Source organism: Phaethon aethereus (genome assembly GCF_964289735.1).
Source record: "Phaethon aethereus genome assembly, chromosome: 7".
Lineage (NCBI taxonomy): Eukaryota > Metazoa > Chordata > Aves > Phaethontiformes > Phaethontidae > Phaethon > Phaethon aethereus.
In genome coordinates, this window is record NC_138583.1 from 26,368,326 (window position 1) to 26,388,843 (window position 20,518).

General features: G+C 41.7%; 1 protein-coding gene across 5 annotated transcripts in view; it reads right to left on the minus strand.

The window, feature by feature from the left end:
- BTRC (beta-transducin repeat containing E3 ubiquitin protein ligase) overlaps positions 1 to 20,518 on the minus strand; it is a gene marked incomplete at its 5' end in the record, with an annotated part of 119,434 nt that overhangs the window by 9,159 nt on the left and 89,757 nt on the right. For all 5 annotated transcript variants that reach the window (XM_082002100.1, XM_082002099.1, XM_082002098.1 and 2 more), the window contains 7 exons: positions 509 to 627; positions 1,317 to 1,566; positions 3,965 to 4,083; positions 4,562 to 4,699; positions 5,663 to 5,759; positions 10,173 to 10,359; positions 16,329 to 16,560. In XM_082002100.1, coding sequence (XP_081858226.1) covers positions 509 to 627; positions 1,317 to 1,566; positions 3,965 to 4,083; positions 4,562 to 4,699; positions 5,663 to 5,759; positions 10,173 to 10,359; positions 16,329 to 16,560 — 1,142 coding nt within the window. The remainder of the gene's footprint in view (positions 1 to 508; positions 628 to 1,316; positions 1,567 to 3,964; positions 4,084 to 4,561; positions 4,700 to 5,662; positions 5,760 to 10,172; positions 10,360 to 16,328; positions 16,561 to 20,518) is intronic.

Below are 20,518 nucleotides of genomic sequence, written 5' to 3' on the forward strand. Positions count from 1 at the left end.
TTAATTCTCAGATTGCAACCAGGGCAGCTGGAGAAGCGCAAAAGGCAGCAAACTGAACTTCATGCTCTAAACCAGCTGTTCCAAACTTAACCAGGTGCCAAGTACCACAAGAAGAGTTTGGCGAGAGCCCAGGAGGATTTCTGCAGAGGATTAAATGCCTCTTACTCAAATGTGACCCCCTTTAACTAGACACATAGCCTAATTAAAATATCACAAGAGTACATCACAGAAAGTGGTACTTGCCAGCTCTTTCATACACCAGAATTGTCACAGCAATGCAACTTGTTGATTAGTATGGGACTCTTGAGATACAGAGGATAAAAGACAACACAGTAAAACACGCTTCTAATATCTCTTTCCAGTAGTTCCCAATGTTCTATACCAAAGAAAGCATATTTCAAAGACGACAAGGGTACAGAACACTTCAGTTGCCTAACCTCTGCACATCCCAGGGAATCAGAGACAATATGCTTGCACAGAACTCAGCAATGGGGAGTGTGTCTCTCACCTGATAGTATTATCTGAAGAGCCGCTCACTACTAGCCTGTCTCTGTACTGCAGACATGCAATGCCTCGTTTGTGGCCATTTAAGGTGCGCACAAATTCGCAGGTACTAGTGTTCCATACCTGTGACAGGAATGGGGGAGGGAACCACACAGAGAGAAAATTATTACGAGGATACTAACAAAAGCTGGTATCTGTATGATACATAGGTGCATCCAGAATGCTCTTAATTGAAGATGCTATTATTAAGACTGGGAAAACTACTGCCCTGATGACTTGTGACTATAGTCTGCAACTGTTAGCAGCTTGGGTCACTGTGTATACAGAAGATTTTTGCCACATTGTATGAGAATTAACTTCCAAAATCAGACTTTAGCACTCTTGGGCTATGATTTAGTCTACACAGGATCTTGATTTTCCTCAGTTTTAATGCTGCAGATTGGGATCATAGCAGTAACACTTAAGTGACTCCTACCCACTCACCTTCACTTTTTCCCCCATGCTGCCCTCTGACAACTGTTCGAATGATTGATGCTGAAACAGATTATGGAAGTGGTCAAGTCGAAAAAGAACACAGAAAAAAAGTCCTTTTTCAACTGCAGCTGTACCTGGATCTGATTTGCCATACAGCTCTGTAAACAAGTTGTGCAAGCTCAACAGGGGAGGGACGAGTGGAAATGAAGAGCAGGAAGAACACTGCTTCTGAAGGAAGGTCTGTGTAATAATTGCCAAGGACCATCTTCCCTGTCTGGTCACTGTTCTTGGTTATTGAATACCCCAGTGCTCAATAAAAAGCCTTTGAAACTCCTCACCTTTATAGTTCTGTCACCTGATGCTGACACAATGTACTTGTCATCAAAGTCCACTACGTTGACAGCAGCTCGGTGCCCTACTAGCACCCTCCTCAGGGTGATGTCCGTTGGTGAAGCCATGTCCCACACAGCAATGGAACGGTCTTTGGAACACGTCACCATCATGCCGTTATTGAAGCGGAGGTGCAGTACTGCTTCGCAGTGGTGGATCAGTGTATTCAGCATCTCGCCTGCATTCACGTCCCACACCCTGCAGTTTCAAATTTCAAATCAGAGAGACTTAAAAAACTGCACAGCGGATCTTCTGAAGAGCGAGAGAGGGACGGGGAAAGGTAATTGAGTCTCTAGCAATATTAGAGAAGCAAACACCACAAGTTACATCTACATCTATTAAATAGTTCATTAAAAGATGTATTATATAAACCTGTTGATTATGCATATGTTGAGACAGTCCAGCAGCCAAAAACTCTGCAATGCAGTTAACATCATAAAAATAACCTAGACAGGAAAAAAGCGTTCCTTAATTAAGGGAATTTAGTGATGACGAAAGGTATGAGATTGATGGCCTTAAAGACTGGTGTTTATTGGTTGTGTCAGCCTACCACACACTCCATTTCCAGTCAATGAGTACTTATCATGACCTGTGGAGAAGCAAGTTCAGTGACAGGTTTAATTTTTGACCTCTCCCACAGGACTATCAACTCAAAGGGTAATTTATACAGAAGCAGAAGACAAGATAATGCTTTTCAAACACATATAAGTAATTGCCACAAGTTGCACCATGAACTGCACTTATCCTGCAGTGCATCTGGTACACAGCTACATTCCAGGAATGTGCTGAATATCCACATTAAGACAGAGCATTTATGTCAATTTAATGGTATTGGAAACCAACTGTTTCAGCTGAAAGATAATTTAAGATGAAAGTTGGACAAAAGTTTCATACAGAACTTCTAGGACTTGAAATGAAGATTTTAAGCCTTAAAAATCTTTCTTTTGGGCTATTCTGTTGGCAAACTTCTTTTACTATCTTTTACTATCTTTTACCATAAAGAAACTTCTTTTGGCACTATCACACCTGTATCCCAGGTACATTACGTGAGAGCAGAAAATGTCTGTATCATCAGACATCGCAGGAGTTAAAACTTTCCCCTGCTAATAAGGTGAGCAGTAAGAAAAGGCAAGATGTGAGAAAGACCTCTAATGTCTTATTTTCTAACTTATAGAGGCTGAAGTGCATCAACTTATGGACTATAAATGAGTAAGAAAACCACATTCCAATTACAAAATGCAAAGGAGAAAAACCCACAGACTAGAGACTTGAGCCATTAACATATAAACAGTTTGCAGACAGGGTTGCCAAACTGAACAGGAGCTGGAGACCTACTGACTTCTTTGGACAAGTGCATCCCTGAGACCTCAGAAACATTAAGAGCCCATCTGTACTGTCTATTGGATGAAGTCCCTTTTCCTGAGGAGACCCAAGGATAAAAGTGATGCATCCTACGTGCCTCTGGGGTCTGCACAAACATTTACAGATACAGTGGGAAACAAAGTATTTCTGGGCAAGTAGCCAGTCTGCAATTTGGCCTGCCTGGCCTGATATGGAAGATGATAGTACTTGTTACAGAAATCAGCCTCTCCTTTGGCGATCTGTTTAGCACAGTGCAGCTCCCATACTGTCTCCAGGCAGGCAGTGTTGCCGAAATTCTGGATTCCTGCTAATGATAGGACCCCCAAAACTAGCAGCACCACCAGACTGCATGCATCACATGTCAGGAACTAAATTTAATGGTTATTAGCTTAACAACGGTAGTTCACACGCAAGCATGGTGATAACCATGAGGAGCTTGCAGCCATAGGAACACATGCTAATAGCTTCAGAAAAGGCCACTGACACAGCTTTTTGTTGTCTGTAACTTCACTGCATGGGCATTGTTTGTACCCTGACAAGAAGAGAATATATAACAACATGGAGAAGACAGACTTGCTCCTTCACATCCAAGTTCATATTGCAATTCACTAACTCATATGTGCCTGTATTTACACTGCAGGTCTTAGATTCTCTGGGATCCTGTAATATGTCTAGTGGGCTTCACATCTGCACAACATGCACCACAAGTACAGACTTGAGGTGTCCAGTCTTTTGCTGGAGACTGGAAGGAAAGCAAGGTTAGAAAGATTGAATGAAAAGAAACATCATGCTGAAATTTAATTAAAAGTCACAGGAAATCTAGTCATACATCTTTTGTTTAAATTAGGTGTCAATGGATGACTAAACTTTCAAACTTGCTTTGAAAACTTCAATCAACTTTTAAAAAGTTATTCTCAGGGACTGCAAAAACATGCAAAACCTTGGCGAAATGCTAGATGGCCTTCCTAAACCATCTTGATCTTCATCTTGATCTTGACTGGCCTGTGCTTAGGTTCTCATTTCTCCTTGACAGGCATTTGCATGGACATCTGATACACAAGGATAGTACACTCCTGAATGAATATGCTTCATGGAATACTTCATGGAATACTACTTCAATACTACTTCATGGAACCGACTGAACAGCACATGTGTAAGAAAACATCATTTCCGCAGCTTGCAAGGCTAAAATCTTAGAGGCAAACAGAAAGCTCCAAACCACGAGCACACACACCTGACTGTTGAGTCTGAAGATCCAGTAATGATCACCCGTTCATCGTACTGGAGGCACAGGACAGAACCTGTGTGTCCGGTGAGAATTCGCTTGCATTCCAATGTATTCTTATCCCAGATCTAAGATAGCAAACATTCAAAACCAGACAGCTCAGTAAAGTTTTCATCTTTCAGCACTTACTGGTTTGACTGGTCTGTTTTTCACTACAACGCATCATCCATACTGCAGTTAGAACATTATTAGTGGCATCTGTAGAGTCTTCTACAAGGCTCTTTGGTGCAATACATTAACATCTTTGATATTACTGGCTTTACTATGAACATTGGTTTTAACCCTTCTCATCAGGGTACAGGGCACAGTAATTTCATAGCCTATAATTACTGTTGTACAAAAACTCTGCTAGTGAAGTCTGTTTGTAAGGAAACAGGGTCTCTCTTGCCAGGTAAGAGAGGCATACGTGCTTTGTACGTGTGAGATAAGGAAGGAGAAGGCTAGATTACTAACAAGAGATTGAGTAGCTATCACTGAAAGTAGGACACTATTATTTATGGCATAGACACTGTATGCTATTAGTATGCCATTTTGGAGCATTCTCACCTTAATAGTATTGTCTCGTAGGCCACTTACTATCTTCTGATCATCATACTGTAAACAATAAACCCCTTTGCTTGTCTCGCTTCGGCAGTGGATCCTCTGTAAACTGTGCCTTCCACACCGCCAGTTTGACTCTATTGTCTTGAGGAGAGACAGGAGACAAAAGAGAAGTAAAAATAAAGCATGGAACTATCTTTCCTTTTTTTGTTTGTTTGAAAAGACAGCAAATACTTTTATTCACACTTTTTCCAGCAATCTGGCCTATACAATGACATAACTGGTTTCTAGAATAAGTAATACACATAACAAAACCAACTACATGGACAAAAGCCTGGAAAACATATCGTGGCTCAACTCGTCTGTGTTATCTGGAACGGTGAGGGAGAAGTGACCTAAAAGATTTTTTTCTATCTCCAACCTTTAACCCCCTGTGACTCAATGACTAAACAACTGCAGAGAAAGTCTCAGTTGAGCTCTAGCTAAGTGCATGTACAAACTTGTCACAACAGTGCCCGAGCACCACTTTTGCCATTTAGGAAACTACCAGAACATGGCATTTTGCTCACACTAGATACAAGGCAACCATGCTCCTGTTTCCATGGGTCTTAGGATTGCAGTCTTTAGCAATGCACTTTCTCCCTGGCTCAGTTCCTCATACTTCCCTGTAACATCTTATTAGGTCTCATGTGCACTGGGTAGAGCAAAGTACCATGGAACAGAGAAAATTAAGATGGTATGGTGCTGCTGTGAAATCTGACGTGCAAGGTGTAGAGACTCCATTTGCAAACTGCTCATTGAACAATCTAACTCATTCTCTGTCTAAAGGAGCAGCAGAGCCTGGGACCTTATATATTTATCCCAGATTTACAAACTCCAAACACAAACACATCAGATTTAATGAAATATTTCATTAGAACAAAATATTGTCAGAATTTCAGCATCAGGAATAAATGAGGGTGATTAAAACAAAAAAAACCACCACCAAACTAATGAAATATTTCATTAGAATGAAATATTCTCAGAATTTCAGCATCACGAATAAATGAGGGAGATTTAAAAAAAAACAACAACCAAACATCACCACATCTGGAAGCTGTTTCTTACCTCTATGTCCTGTATAATTTTGGGGTAAAGCGCTCTGTAGAACGAGTTGGGTGGTGCAGTCCCATCAGGAGGTTTATTTTTAAATAGATATTGTCCCCTGGAAGACAAAGAACACTCCCATTGAACACAAATCATGTTTCAGCATTTTGAAGAAAGGTCCCCCCGGCATTTTACAAGTGGGTAACAGACAGGTTCATATTCAAACTTAATTTACTCAGTAAGATGGGGTGGTTCCTTGTTTGTTTGCCCTGCAATATGTCAGTGTTGCATTCTGACACTGAAATACTCAGGAAAAATCTGTGCCTAGTCACTCAGGGAAGGGAAATATATTATCTGTTATGGACATGAGCCCATTCAACTCAATAGGAGGTGAGAATGGCTCATGCCTGCAATGCACATACCCATATCAGAGGTCACCTTTAAAATAAAGTGTACAAAGAAAATGAGAGAAGCCAAGGAACCCTCAAGCTCACTATGCTTTCAAGGCTAACTTTTATCTGCATTAGCAGGAACAGTATCAGTTTTGGTACATCGACATTTTACTGCTACTAATATATTTTGGTAAGCAACACTTCATCTGTGGTGCCTCCCTCATTTCAACACTGATTTGGAATACTCATATCCCAAGCTAGATTTTTGCTACAAAAAAAATCCATAAACGGTAATCACTACCCGCTGTGTAAAAAACTTTAATTCCTCATCCTGAAGTTAAGAAGCCACCAAACACGGTGTGGAAGCTAGTAAACCCCACCATGGGCGTACTAACTGCTGTTCTGCCTGGCAACATGCCTCAGAAAATGGAGAGAGGCACAAATGCCTCCGAGTGTAATCCTGGCATCAGAGGCACAGAGTTTACACTGGGCCAGCCCTCCATTTCTCCCTCCCTTGCTGCATTATGGCATAATTAATTGTCCAATACTTCCCCGCACATTTCTTTCTTGTCCTTTCCGTGCAGTATACCTTGAAACTCATTTGAGAGACTGTACATTGGCTGCCCTGAAGTACTTGAACAAGGGAAATCACAACAACAAACCAAAATTTTTAGATTATAAGGCAGTGGCAAACTATAGGACTGAAAACACAAAATAACAAATGCTCAAGAAAAGAACTTTTGATAATTCTTCATATAAAGTACTTTAAGTACAACTTGAAAGGTGCTTTCCACTTTGGACAGAGCAATCATCTGAGTCTTCAAATACAGGGACCAGAAGCCACTTATATGGGGACAAACACATGTGAAGAAGGGACACATGGATGCAGGCAAACCACTACCCAGATGGTTGCCTATTTATTGTGATCCAGTCTGGAAGTGCATACACGAAAATTAAAATTAGGGAGAAAAAAATGCTTTGAAAATACACAGAATACCTAGGACACATCCTGGAAGATTTGGGGTATGTCTACGACAATCTGTATACAAGCCTATGTGCCTGAAAACCTGTCTATTGTTTCCAACATTACTAGTTGATCAAATACAAGGTCTTGTTGCTACCTACAAGCCCTGCCTTGCTGCATGTAGAGTCAGTTGTTTACAGTTCAGCTAAAGGATTGCTTGGAATTTCCATGGCATCCCAGTGGCCGTTGTGCTGTGGCTCTGGGATAAAAGGAACTATTGTTTGCAGGTTTTGATGACTGGCCAATTCAATCAAGTATTCAGATGGACACAATTGTGCACAGATTTTGGGCTTCTGTTTTATACTTCTCTAAATCCATGTAACCCTTACTGCTCCCTGACAAGCTGTCAGTGAAGGCTACTATGCTACGGAACTGGGTGTTTCTGTTGTTAACCATGAGCTGCAAATGCTGAAATCGGGCAGCCCATGTGCAAAGTGAGGAGCTGTAAGCAAGAAACACCAGTCATCCATCTTCTGAACTGTCCAGTTAGTCACCTCCTTGTGCCATGCGCAGTCTTAGCATTGATTACGAGCTATAAAGCTCTATATGAGAGAGATGCAATTACACTGGATATTTCTTGTCTGCCTCTCTTAACCACCCCACCATGCCTGCAGTTGTATCTTCTAGAGCTAATCAGAGGGCAATCTGAAAGACAGCGCCCAGTAGCGTCCAGGACACAGTGTAAACCTGAAGAAGAGGTGCAGTAACAGGGTGTGACTGTCCTTTGAGATGAGAAGCAGGATTATGCGATTGTTTTTTAGAAATGTCAAGTGTCTGTACGACTAATAATTGGTGGTAATGTTATTTCTAAAATCTGGAGGGAGCAACTTGAGAACTATCAGCTATGATCTCTGATAAGATGTAGAGAATAGGTAAAGTTCCACAGATCAGAAAAAAGACAAATGTAGTTCTTGCATTTAAAAAAAGGGAAGAAGGTCCACCAAAGAAATGGTGGACCGTCAAACTCAACTTTGACAGCTTAGCGGTTCTAGACTACACAGTTAATCAGATGAGCACCTAGGAGACGACAAGGTGACCAACAACAGGCAACACTGATCAACCCAGAATACACTGTGTCAAACTGACCTAATTTCTTCACAGGGGCTATTCTCATTACTTAGCAAGAGAAGTATGACTTTGGAAGAGCTCAAGAGTGGACATACAAATGGTTGGAAAGCACAGTTTACCGATGGTGCACTGTCAAACAGGATGGCAACTGGAATCTTGCATGGAGTCTGTCCTAGATGGGTCATTATTGAGCATTTTCATTAATGACAAAGAATGGAACAGGGAGTGCATTTATTACCTAACCAATGATACCACAGCTGGGAGAAGCTACAAGCACTTTGGAGGACAAGTTTAAATTCATAATGCTCCTGACAAAATGGAGAAACTCCAAACAATAAATAGAATCTAATTCAGTAAGGACAAGTTTCAAGTTCACCACTGAGTAATAATGTAAGCATGCAAGATGAGGAATAATGGCTAAGTAGCACTTCCACAGAAAGGGTAATTAATTTTATAACAGTATTATACCATCGTTAAAAAAAAAAAAAACAACACACATATTCTACTGGAAAGCATAAAATGGAGTGTCCTCTGTAAGGCATGCAAAGCAATGCTTCCCACACCACCAAACTCTGGTGATGCCTTGGCAGAAGTAAGACACCCAGCTGATTACACCACCCTCCAGGAATCGAGTAGAGCAATCGGGGAGGGTCTAAACAGAGAAAAGCAAGAATGACATGAGGACAAGACAACACAGGATTATGGTTGGTTAGTGCATCCAAAAATGTAGGAAACATGATCATCTTCTGACACAGAAAAGATTACTGCAGAAAGGAGAATGAGAAACTGTCCTGTGTGTCTGTGTAGGCTAAATATAACATGCTGAACTGTAGCTAGGAAGACAGCCTAGATTTTAGGAAAATCTTTCTAACACTGAAGTTAATGAAACGGTGGAATTTCTTGCCTAGGCAGGTCACTCCATCAGTGAAGGTTTTTAAGAACAAGTTAGACAAACATCTGGGATGACTTAAAAGAAACCTGGCTCTGCCTTTGGGAAACAGCAGGGACTAAATAACCTCTCAAGGTCCTCTTCAGACTTACTGCGACCTCAACAATACAGAGCAAAAACAGAAGTCCTGGAGAGAACAAGGCACTAAAAGGAACGCAAAAGTTACCACTGCCATGCTTGTGTTTATTTTACACTCTTTATAAACATTACACTATTGGAAGCAGATCAAAATAGTATTTTTAAAGGATGCTTCATAATCCTGATTTACTCGCCTTTACTTCCTGAGACAAACAAGAACAAAATTATCCATAAAACAGGAGTCTTTGTTTGCAACTCTGTATCTTTTTCTTTTTAATAGCAACCAAAATGCCTGAGCTGTCACTTTTATCTTGTTTATGAAATATTCATACCCAGCTTCCTTTCTGCCAACATCCTAGGGACACCCTTGGAAAAGAAAATTATGTATTAAAGGACGTACCCCTGAGAGGGAAAGTTCTAATGAAATGTTAACAGAGCAGCTTCAAACTTGAGTGAGACCCACATTGTAGTAAGGCTATTCCAGATGATTATTAACTAATCTATCTGCATTTCTAAAGTCCCCTATTCTCCGTGGTACCTACCCTCAGCTTCCAGTTTGAAAATTAAACAGATATCTAATAGTGAAAATCTGCTGAGGAAAACAAACAGACCTATCAGGAAAAAACTAATTCACAGCACATGCTGCCCCACTGCCACCCCTAAAAAAGCTCTTCTGCTCTGAACTGCTGACTAGTTTAGTGTTCCCCTGGGGTGCACACAGCTTCTTAATTTGAACCGAATGACAGCTGGGCGTAAAAATCTCAGCCTGTATATCTCACTTGTCACAGTGGGATAAGAGCACGATCAGATGAGGAAGGTGAGGAAAAAGCCCCCACATGGCCTGCATAGCCAAATGATGCCCTAATTCCCCAACCCCCAAATTTTGATTTAAGAAACTGGCCGGTTTGGAACCAACAGGATGTTTCAGGGTGCTAAATAACCCTCTTTAAACGTGGTTTGAAACACACAGCACCTACTGTCCTGAATGGGGCAAAAGAGGTGAAGATGCAGTTTCCTCACCATCCTCTCCTCTCTGACAACCCCCTCCACAGGGAGTCTGTCCTGACCATTCTCTCGATGAGCTTCTTCCACAGCATGCCGTCCGACGTCACCCGGTACCACTCCTTGCACACCAGCTCAGCAGCACACAACGATTTGGCATCCAGGTATGACAGAATGTTCTCAGCAATGTGATCCAGTCCCCGAGCTGGGGGAAGAGAAGGAAAAAAAAAAGATTATTTGCTGGGGAGACACAGAGTTTAAAACAACTCCCCTTGCTAGTGCAGAGATACCCTCTCTTTCCATCTCCTCTTCTGCATGCAGAGCTGGACCAAAAATGCACAGAGAGCATTTGCGGCTAAGTTCAGGAGTGAACAGCATTCTCCAACTTCCTTTGGATATAACACAACAAGTCATTAAAAATAATAAAGAATCCAAGAAGTCATTCCAATCTATTTCGATGGGTTTTAGCACTAGGGGGATATTCTATGGATGGCATTTCCAACTCAGCGACGCAGCCCCCAAAATCTCTCTATATTAGGACCATTTCTCATCTCACTGCTACAGCTGTTCTCATGTTCCAACGGCTCAAAAGCTGTTTTTGCTAAAGCAGTAGCTTTTAAACGTAATGAAGAAAAAAATATATATTCCCAATGTGTGCCCTGAAGGGTAGTGGTACCTTTAGACATGGGGGAAGGAAAGATATGCAGATGCACAGGGAAGTCGAGAAGGAAGGAGAGGCTGTGTAAGGAGAAAGTGAAGCAGGTTTGCTAGTTTTGTTTATTTTAGTGGTGGAGAAAAAATATGCACCAAAATGGTATAATCTGCAAATATTTTCCAGTGTGAATACCAGGACTGGCTTTGTTACAACATGGCTGGAGTGAGATGCAAAGCAATTGCCTGGTTAGCACCAAGCAGTCCGATGTAATGTCTGCATAGCTGGGGGCCAGGGAGGGTTATGCTATGTTTCTTAACTAGATGGATTCAGTAAAAATGTGCCCTTACCCACCTAAATTTAATCACCAGCAAGACTTCAGAAAAATAGGATGCCTTTTAAATGAGCTGTAGCACAAACACAGCTTCTCTTGGAAGCTGTTTAATTCACAAGTGAGACACACCATCAAGAGATTATCTCACTTCGCAGGTCAAATTTCAGAGGCTTTGTGAAAGTTGTAGTTTAGACCCCATCATCCCTCAGGCATGACGTTCAGACCTACCAAAAAGGAAGCATGGCAGATTGGTATTACACGCATCTTCCCTCTGGTTCACATTTGGGACAGAGTTAAATACATCTTTTCTTGCTTTTAAAACAACAGCCCCAAAGACCAGGCCCTGCTTGTGACAGGGAAAGAAAAAGCAGCAAGTGCATTTTTCCAGTCACATGTCTGTACATCTGCAAACTCAAACTGGGTATAATCAGCTGATTCTGATTAGAGTTCATGAGATACAAAAGGCCTAACCTTTTTTTCGTTAACTGAAAGATCTCAAAATTATCTTCCAATGCATGAAAACAAGAAAATGCAGCATGCCCCCTCTTGCTCTTTTTAAACATCCTAAATTTATAATAGACTTTGGGTGAGACACTCTGCCCAGTGTTTTATGCTTCCATTCATACATAGAAAAAGCACTTGAATGATACCATGCACAGCCAGAGAGTGCAGAAAGAGGTCTGACATTTCTTATCTTTATAGATGCAAAATTAGATGCCAACCTGCAAAATAAAAGCATCAGCAGCCTTTATGACGTATTTAATCTGAAAAGATATATACAGTCACTATATAAAATTCTTTAAAAAAAAGAAAAAAAAAGTGTGTTTGTCAATTTAGATTGACTCTACAGCAATTCGTGGAAAGACAGATACAATGTTTTAGTGAAAGTGAACTGGAATTTGCAGGAATTCCACAGTTTGGTAGGACAGACATGGACATTGTGTCCCCTTGTTTCCCCACCCTGACACCTGCAGCCCTGAGCTCTATCCACTGGGTGGAAATGATATATTTGCTTTCCCAGTCCGTGTTGCTTCCAGTGGGCCCACAGACATTTACAGACCCACAAATGCCTGCCTGTGTAGGAGCCATAGCGGTGGCTTTATGTCAGCGGCGTCACAGCAAGAAATTATTTTATATGGGGCACAATCAGTGTCTTTAGGAAGCAGGGCTAGACTGCATAAACTGGGCACAATAATCTTCACCCACAAGTCTGCCTCTGACCCACCTGCCCTTTCTGGATCATCAGTAGTTGCACTTTGGATCTTGCTGCAGTGAGGTGTCATAACGACTTCCAGGACCATAAGTCATCCTTTGCAGATCTTAGATCCTTCACAGAGAAGGAATACTAATGTTTTGGCCCCTCCTCCTCACATTTATAAGTGGATGGGCAGAGCTGTGTTTCCTGGGAACAGCACAACTCACTGAGACATATATCTAACAAAGCATCGCTTCCTTAAAAAAGAGAAATCTCTGCTCACAAAAGTTTTGCTAAATCAATGTGAAACACAATTAGCCCTTCAGCCTTCCATACCAACAGGAATGTTTCAGTTATTTCACGCATGAAACCTTTATAAAAATGATTTTCCTCATAAAAAATGTTAAACAGCTTGGAAATGCTAAGCAGAGACCTTATTTTTCAGAAACAGAACAAGGTTTGTTAAGTACACAGTTAAGCTGTATTTTTCAAACAACCTTAATTCTGTTCAAAGTACTGGGAAAATAACCTGAGCCAATTTTACCCTATATTAGTAGAACGTGCTCATGATCTAAACCTACCTTTCATTCTGGCCATTCTTTGGGACAGTGCTAGGAGGACAGAGATAAGATGCCTCATGATTTTGAAGTAGTTTTATTGTTTTATTTACTCGAGGGGGAGAGCAGGAGAGAGAATGACGGAGTAAAAATAAAACGAGAAAAACTGAACACTTGAGAATTTCAGAAAGCTAAAAAATACTTAAAGAGTTTAGGGTTTTTTTTATTATGTGACTTAATTTAAAAGTTTAGGTTCATCGCTCTTCCCTTCCCCTTTCACAGAATCACACACAGAATCACAGAATCACTAGGTTGGAAAGGACCTTCAAGATCATCAAGTCCAACCATTAATCCAGAACCACCATGTTCCCTAAACCATGTCCTGAAGTGCCACATCCACACGTTTTTTGAACACTTCCAGAGATGGCGACTCCACCACCTCCCTGGGCAGCCTGTTCCAATGCCTGACCACCCTCTCGATGAAGAAATTTTTCCTAATATCCAATCTAAACCTCCCCTGGCGCAACTTGAGGCCATTTCCTCTTGTCCTATCGCTAGTTACTTGGGAGAAGAGGCCAACACCCTCGTCGCCACAACCCCCTTTCAGGTAGTTGTAGAGAGCGACAAGGTCTCCCCTCAGCCTTCTCTTCTCCAGACTAAACAACCCCAGTTCCCTCAGCCGCTCCTCATAAGACTTGTGCTCCAGACCCCTCACCAGCTTCGTTGCCTTTCTCTGGACACGCTCCAGCACCTCAGCATCCTTCTTGTAGTGAAGGGCCCAAAACTGAACACAGTATTCGAGGTGCAGCCTCACCAGTGCCGAGTACAGGGGCACGATCACTTCCCTACTCCCACTGGCCACACTATTGCTGATACAGGCCAGGACACTGTTGGCCTTCTTGGCCACCTGGGCACACTGCCGGCTCATATTCAGCTGGCTGTCAACCAGCACCCGCAGGTCTCTTTCCGCCGCGCAGCTCTCCATCCACTCCTCCCCAAGCCTGTAGCGTTGCACGGGGTTGTTGTGGCCAAAGTGCAGGACCCGGCACTTGGCCTTATTAAACCTCATAGAGTTGATCTCCGCCCATCGATCCAGCCTGTCCAGATCTCTGCAGAGCCCTCCTACCCTCCAGCAGATCAACACTCCCACCCAACTTGGTGTCATCTGCAAACTTACTGAGGGAGCACTCGATCCCCTCATCCAGATCATCTATAAAGATATTGAACAAGAGCGGCCTCAGAACTGAGCCCTGGGGAACACCGCTTGTGACCGGCTGCCAGCCGGATTTAACGCCATTCACCACAACTCTCTGGACTTGGCCATCCAGCCAGTTCCTCATCCAGCAAAGAGTAAACCTGTCTAAGCCACAAGCTGCCAGTTTCTCCAGGAGAATGCTATGGGAGACGCTGTCAAAGGCTTTACTAAAGTCCAGGTAGACAACGTCCACAGCCTTTCCCTCATCCACTAGGCGGGTCACCTGGTCATAGAAGGAGATCAGGTTGGTCAAGCAGGACCTGCCTTTCATGAACCCATGCTGGCTGGGCCTGATCCCTTGGTTGTCCTGCACATGCCCTGTGAGCACTCTCAAGACCAACCGCTCCATAATCTTCCCCGGTACAGAGGTCAGGCTGACAGGCCTGTAGTTCCCAGGATCCTCCTTCCAGCCTTTCCCACTACCCTCATTAGAAACCTGCTTATACTCAGGACATCCTGCACAGATTGTAGAGTCTGCGCCAGTATAATTTCTTGCCATTAATTTTCTCCCTTAGAGCTATATTCACTAGGACATTAGCACTTTGCAAATATGCAAATTGATGCACATATATTATTTAAGCATACAGTTCCCACAACTGTTCAAATACTCACATATTAGCTGCCTGATTCCTATCTGTTCTATATTCTGAGATAGTAAAGTCATCTGCTTCCTGGGTAACTGTGAAAAGACCACTAACAAACATGGTATGGCGAGGAAATTTTGAATGCCTCTGAAAATATTTATAACATTTGTCCAAAATTTTCAGAAAAAGGCCTGTAGGATGAAATTAAGCAAGTGCAAATGAGACATGTTGGCTTGCTTTGATGGAGTTTTGTGGAGAAAGACCTGGAAAAATTGTGTATGTAACTACATGCATACTTCCACTTTAGAAGTGGGGAAACCAATGCACTTTCAAAACAGTCTCTATTTTTCTGAAAGAAAACAGCTCCACAAGTTATAATGCTGCTCTAAGTACACAAGATTATTGCCATTGGACTACTAAAAACTAACATAAAGCAGGTACTTAGCATAACTAAGATTTTTTTTTAATGCTACAACAGCCATTTGATTACTGGGCACAATGAGCTTAAAAATCCAGTGAGTCTACATATTTAACTTCATAGCAAAACTCCTGCAGTGCCTTTATGCTTTGTACAATTCACAGTTAAACATGCTTTTTTCTGTCTTTTAACATTAGAACTTAAATTTCATGTTGAGAAATCCCTTCTGAAGAATGATCAAATGACTGGATGGAACAAATTATGGGAATTCAGCAGTTCTCCAAAGTATTCACAGAACAAGCTTTTGGGAAGAAACTGCTCTCTTCAACTAGCTATTTACAGACAACACCTGTAAGACTTCTTGCTCAGGTCCATCTCAAACTAAGGACCTATGCCATGGGAATGCTAATCTATTAACTAACTATCTATCTACAGAGATACAGTCTAATGGTCTGAAAAAAAGACCAAAGAGCCAGAAATTTCTGTCTGGTTCTGAAATTCTATTGCTGTATATGTTTTATCTCCCAGTGCCTCAGTTTTCCCATCTATAAGACAGGGCCAATACAAAACTGCACGTACGCTACTTTATGTGTTCCTTCTGTGAGATAGACCCTATGCCACATCTGAGAACAGCTGGGATAATATTCTGAATGGAAAGCTCTACAGAGGTGCAAAAAATAGAACATTTCCGTCCTTTGATCTTATGTCCTCCATTCTGTATTAGCAATAGACAATAATCAAAGCGATGGCTTCGGGATGGTATTTTACTAGGAAAGAGAGACAAAAAAATCTAAGTAAGAAAAGAGAAAACCTCAGCTAAGCAACTAAAAAGAGTAGTAGTTTTAATTTTAAAAATTTTTGTTATTTATGCATCATTTTGGGCACTATGAGTACAACTACCTGCCCTGTGGCTTGCGATGACTATCCTTACAATACATATATGAGCTATCACTTACTCCTAGCTAAACCATGGTGGTATTAAATCATGCCTTGACAGATGGTAGGAATGCAAAATAAAATATTACTACGTTCATACCGGTATAGAGCTTTTCATTCAAAAGCTATCATCTGTTTTGCAAATTGACCCTAGAAGAGACCTCTCCAGCAGGGTAGGCCAGTGTGGAATAGTTTTCTGAAAGACAAGATGGAGGAGCAAGCTCCCTCTGCCTGCAGAAATACCTGGCAGTGCAGTGATGAAGTCCCGCTGTAACATGGGTTTGAGGTATGAGTTTATATGTCCATGCTGGTAGTGACACATCTGGGAGATGAGGTGCTCCACAAACTCCACCTGGTCAGACTCGGACCACTGTTCAAAATACTTGACGCAGAGCTCCTTCTCCTTCTCATAGCTTGCAGACAGTTTTCTTTGCTTGGGCACAATCATACTGGAAGTGCCATTGGCAAGTTTTGTCTGTAAAGAGGAAGGAAAGAAACAACCCAAATCACATGTATGAAAAGAAGCTTAAATGGTTTTATAATTTTTTGGAGGGGAAGAAAATAGAAGGAAAAAAGCACTCCGATACATAAAGTTGGCTGAGCCCATGCATCCCATTTGGTGCTGTCAGCCGGCGTGCAGCCACCGCAAGCTGCAACCCCTGCAGGACAATGTGCTGGCTCATGCCAGAGCTGCACACAAAGGACTCTGGTTAGACAGGAAACCTTGAGTGGCAATTATATTATTTACATCGTGCAGACAGTAAAATGCATTTGGATTCCTAATCTCCAGTTACTGGTTACTTCAATGCAGACAACAGAAAACTGCATTTTTATTCTGCTTTTTTCCTAAAGAACGGACTGCTGCTAAAATTCATAGGGAATGCATGAAATGGATGAGATAAAAACTTGATAGTACTTCTTTTGAGTATAAAAGTATACCTTGAGAGCAAAGCCAGCTAAAATACACCCTGATATTTGGTACATTCTTCTTTCACAAAATAAAAGATTTTCAACTTTCTAAGCACTGTTTATGTCTTGTCAGAAGGACTCAGCTCAAAGAAAAGTTTCAAGGACAAAACAAAACACTGACATTTCAATTTACTACTTGATAGCAAGATATAATTTCTGCTTTCTAAACGATTGAACTGGAAGAAGAGTGCACATTTTGCATTACAAGGATATCCTTTGTCCAAGTAAGATTAACTGTTTGCTGGGAAATAATTTTTTCCCATACTGGTCAAACAGTTTGTATTAAATGCTGAGAACATGTGATTTTCTCTCTTTCATTGCAATTGTTTAACACCAGACAGCATTATAATAACAGCAGATATCATTTTTATTTACAAAATACATTTAGAGGTTCTCTATTAATTATCAAACCATTAAAAACAAATTACAGATATCAGAATATATAAAACATTGATGTAGGGATGCCATATTTCTGTTCTATCACGATAATTCCAGGCATCAAGCTCACCAGGAGACTTTATTAACTTTAAGTGAAAAAACAAGTACCTAAATCTCTCTTCAAAGATATCAAATGATCTAAAAGAAACACATGGATTAACTGATTTTACAGGAAAAGGAAAAACAACAAAAAAGCCTTTTTGCAACAAGTGCCAAAACAGTGGGTTATTTAGCAACCATAAAATCTAGTTACCAAAACTGGGCTTGGAATGCAGGAATTTCTCAGGAGTAAATAATTCCTGTACTTCAATACCCCCACCAACCCTGACAGCAATCTTGACTTTGGAACACCAAAAAGCTCATAATTTGAAAATCTACCCAACTAATCACCATGTAAGCTTCATTTTCTAGAGCAAATCCACCTAAATACTCTTTTCAGCATTTCCAGCAGAGCTGGACAGACTTTCCTCTGGTAGAAAAAGACAGGAATTAGCTGCCATTTTTAACAAGCAGTGTCTTCTATCTCTGAATTATGGTTTGACTTCAGTTTTTTTGAGAACACAGACCATGGAGATCACACCATCAGTGCCCAATTCTGCAGCTCAATGTTTTCAGCTTTAGTTTTATCCCCACTCCTCCCTGCCAATTTCTGTGTGTGTTCAGTAAGAACATGAAAGACAAGGGCTGTGACTGAGCTATACTTTCGTTTAGTCATCACACGGACAGCACGGACTGCAAGCGACTCATAGAGACAGTACTGGGCAGCAGGAATGAAATACTCTCTCTTGGGCCAACCTAGAGAAATCTCTAAAGGGCCCATGGGCATGAAGTCCTAAGTGTGAAAGGCTGGACTTTTCCTAGCAAAGTCCACAGTAGGCAACAGCCTGGCAAAAAATTACTACCAATGGACTGCACTGAATATCGGTCTTACGGGATTCTGGTCATTTTTGCTGCAGTTAAGCTGCCTGCAAAACAGACACTCCTCTAAAAATGCTGGATTAAAACAGTGGAGAGATGTTGTACTCTACAAGCTTGATATAATTTTGTTGCTGTGCATCTCACAACAGGATGCCTCTACAAGGCATTTTTTAAAAACCTATCCCTCTGCCTTTTAATTTGAGAGACTGTGAAGTCTGACTAATATGCTGAGCTGGAGCAGAGTAGACAGCTGATGTGCAAAGACCTCAAATGGGGCAACTCCTTTCATGGTGTGGCACGATGTTCTGGCCTTTCCTTGCCTCCTGAGCACCCTTCTCCCAGCAGCCTTCAGCTCCCCAATTACCTCTAAAACATCAGTTTGGGGTATCAAACAGAAGTTGCTGTATCTGCAAAAACAAGTAACGGCTTATGTGTGTTCAAACAGATGGCTTAGATGGGACAAAACAAGCCATTCTGCCTGGATCCCAAGTGAATACAGGCCTCTTGGGTGAGAATAATGAGTAAATTAAAGAGTCCATTGGCCAACACTTGTAACAGCTCTGGAAGTCAAACTCCAGGTTTATACAGTGGTTCTGCTAGGAAAAGCACTATACATGTTACAGCGTTTAAGTCCAAATTAGTGGACAGGGAACACTATACTTCTTAGGTTCAGGCACGTACTTTATCCACATTCTCACAATGTTAACTTGAGACCTGGTTTGTACCCTTGCCTGCTCTGGTTTCCCATCAAAAGGACTGAGGACAAGCCCAGAGGTAGCCATGGTGTGCCCAGCAGGTCCTGTGGTCTATGCAAGCAGGGGACCAGGAGGACAGGGCAAGCCACAAACACACCAAGTTCTACACAGTAGAGACAGACAAACTCACAGGGCTCCCAAATCACTCAGTTGCAATACATGCCCACGTGCCTCCCCCAGACCATCTGTAGCTACAGTTTAGAACAAAATTCTAGAATTTCAATTTGAAGATTCCTAAAAATCCACTGGGGGTTCAGTGAAAAGGGCCTGTTATTAAAAAAAGCCAACAACAAACCAACAACATCAAGCATCTGTATTATTAAAGTGTTGGAGAGGGAGGGCAGTTGCTATCAGTAGGAGAATCAATTTGGCTTCATGAGAAACCCTGATGACTCAGCCATTCTGACCAACTGCCTCAAGTTCACGACAAACCATCTCAGAACAGTATCAGCAACTATTTCCTGGGGCACAATTGTCTACAACCTCTTCCCTCTCCTGGTACAATAACCAGACCTCACCTGAAAAAGAAAGAACTGTCCAACGTGTCATTCACACTGCCAGGGTAAGTATCCATCCAAATGCACTGTATACAGTCATGCTTTCTATCAGCTTCAGTTCCAAAAGTGGCAAAGAAGAAAAAGCACTGGTAGTCTATCACCTGGGAGGAAGTTCGAGTATAACAAAGCAAACTACTAACTCAGAACAGCTAAAGCTTTTCTGACTCCTTTTTCACAACCCCCTGTAGGTGAGGGCTGAGAGGTCCCAGCTGGCTATAGACACAACAACTCATCTGCAGGAACAGTAGAGGTGTCCTCCTGCATCGGTGTGCCTGAGTGAGTAAGCTGTGCCACGAAACCCAGGGGATTGAGTGCCTCAGGTTGGTACTAGCTCAGGGATCTACGTACTATGCTCCATTGCAGCCCATAATTACAAGACCATTTCTCCAAATGGCTACATTTAACACAAAGCACATTTGTATGCCCAGTGAAGTAGAAGAGGACTAATATATGAAGGGACTTTAATCTAAATAATGGCTTGCAACTGTAGGAAGTTGCCATATTTCAACGGAGATAAATAAAGCCTGGATAAAACTACTGCTCTGCATATAAAACAAAACAGCCATGGTATATCACAGCTGTAACCCATATAAGACAACCAAGGTTAGTTTTTGTTTTGTTCGGTACAGGGAACCAAGGAGCCTCCTAAAGCACAGAAAACACCACCACAAGCACAGTTCTCTGATTCTACGTAGTGTTTCCCCACCCGTATGAGTGGTCACAACTTCTATGTATTTTTTATTAAAAAAACATGTCTCCAATCATTGCAGAGGACTTTGTTAAGGCACTTTCCAGA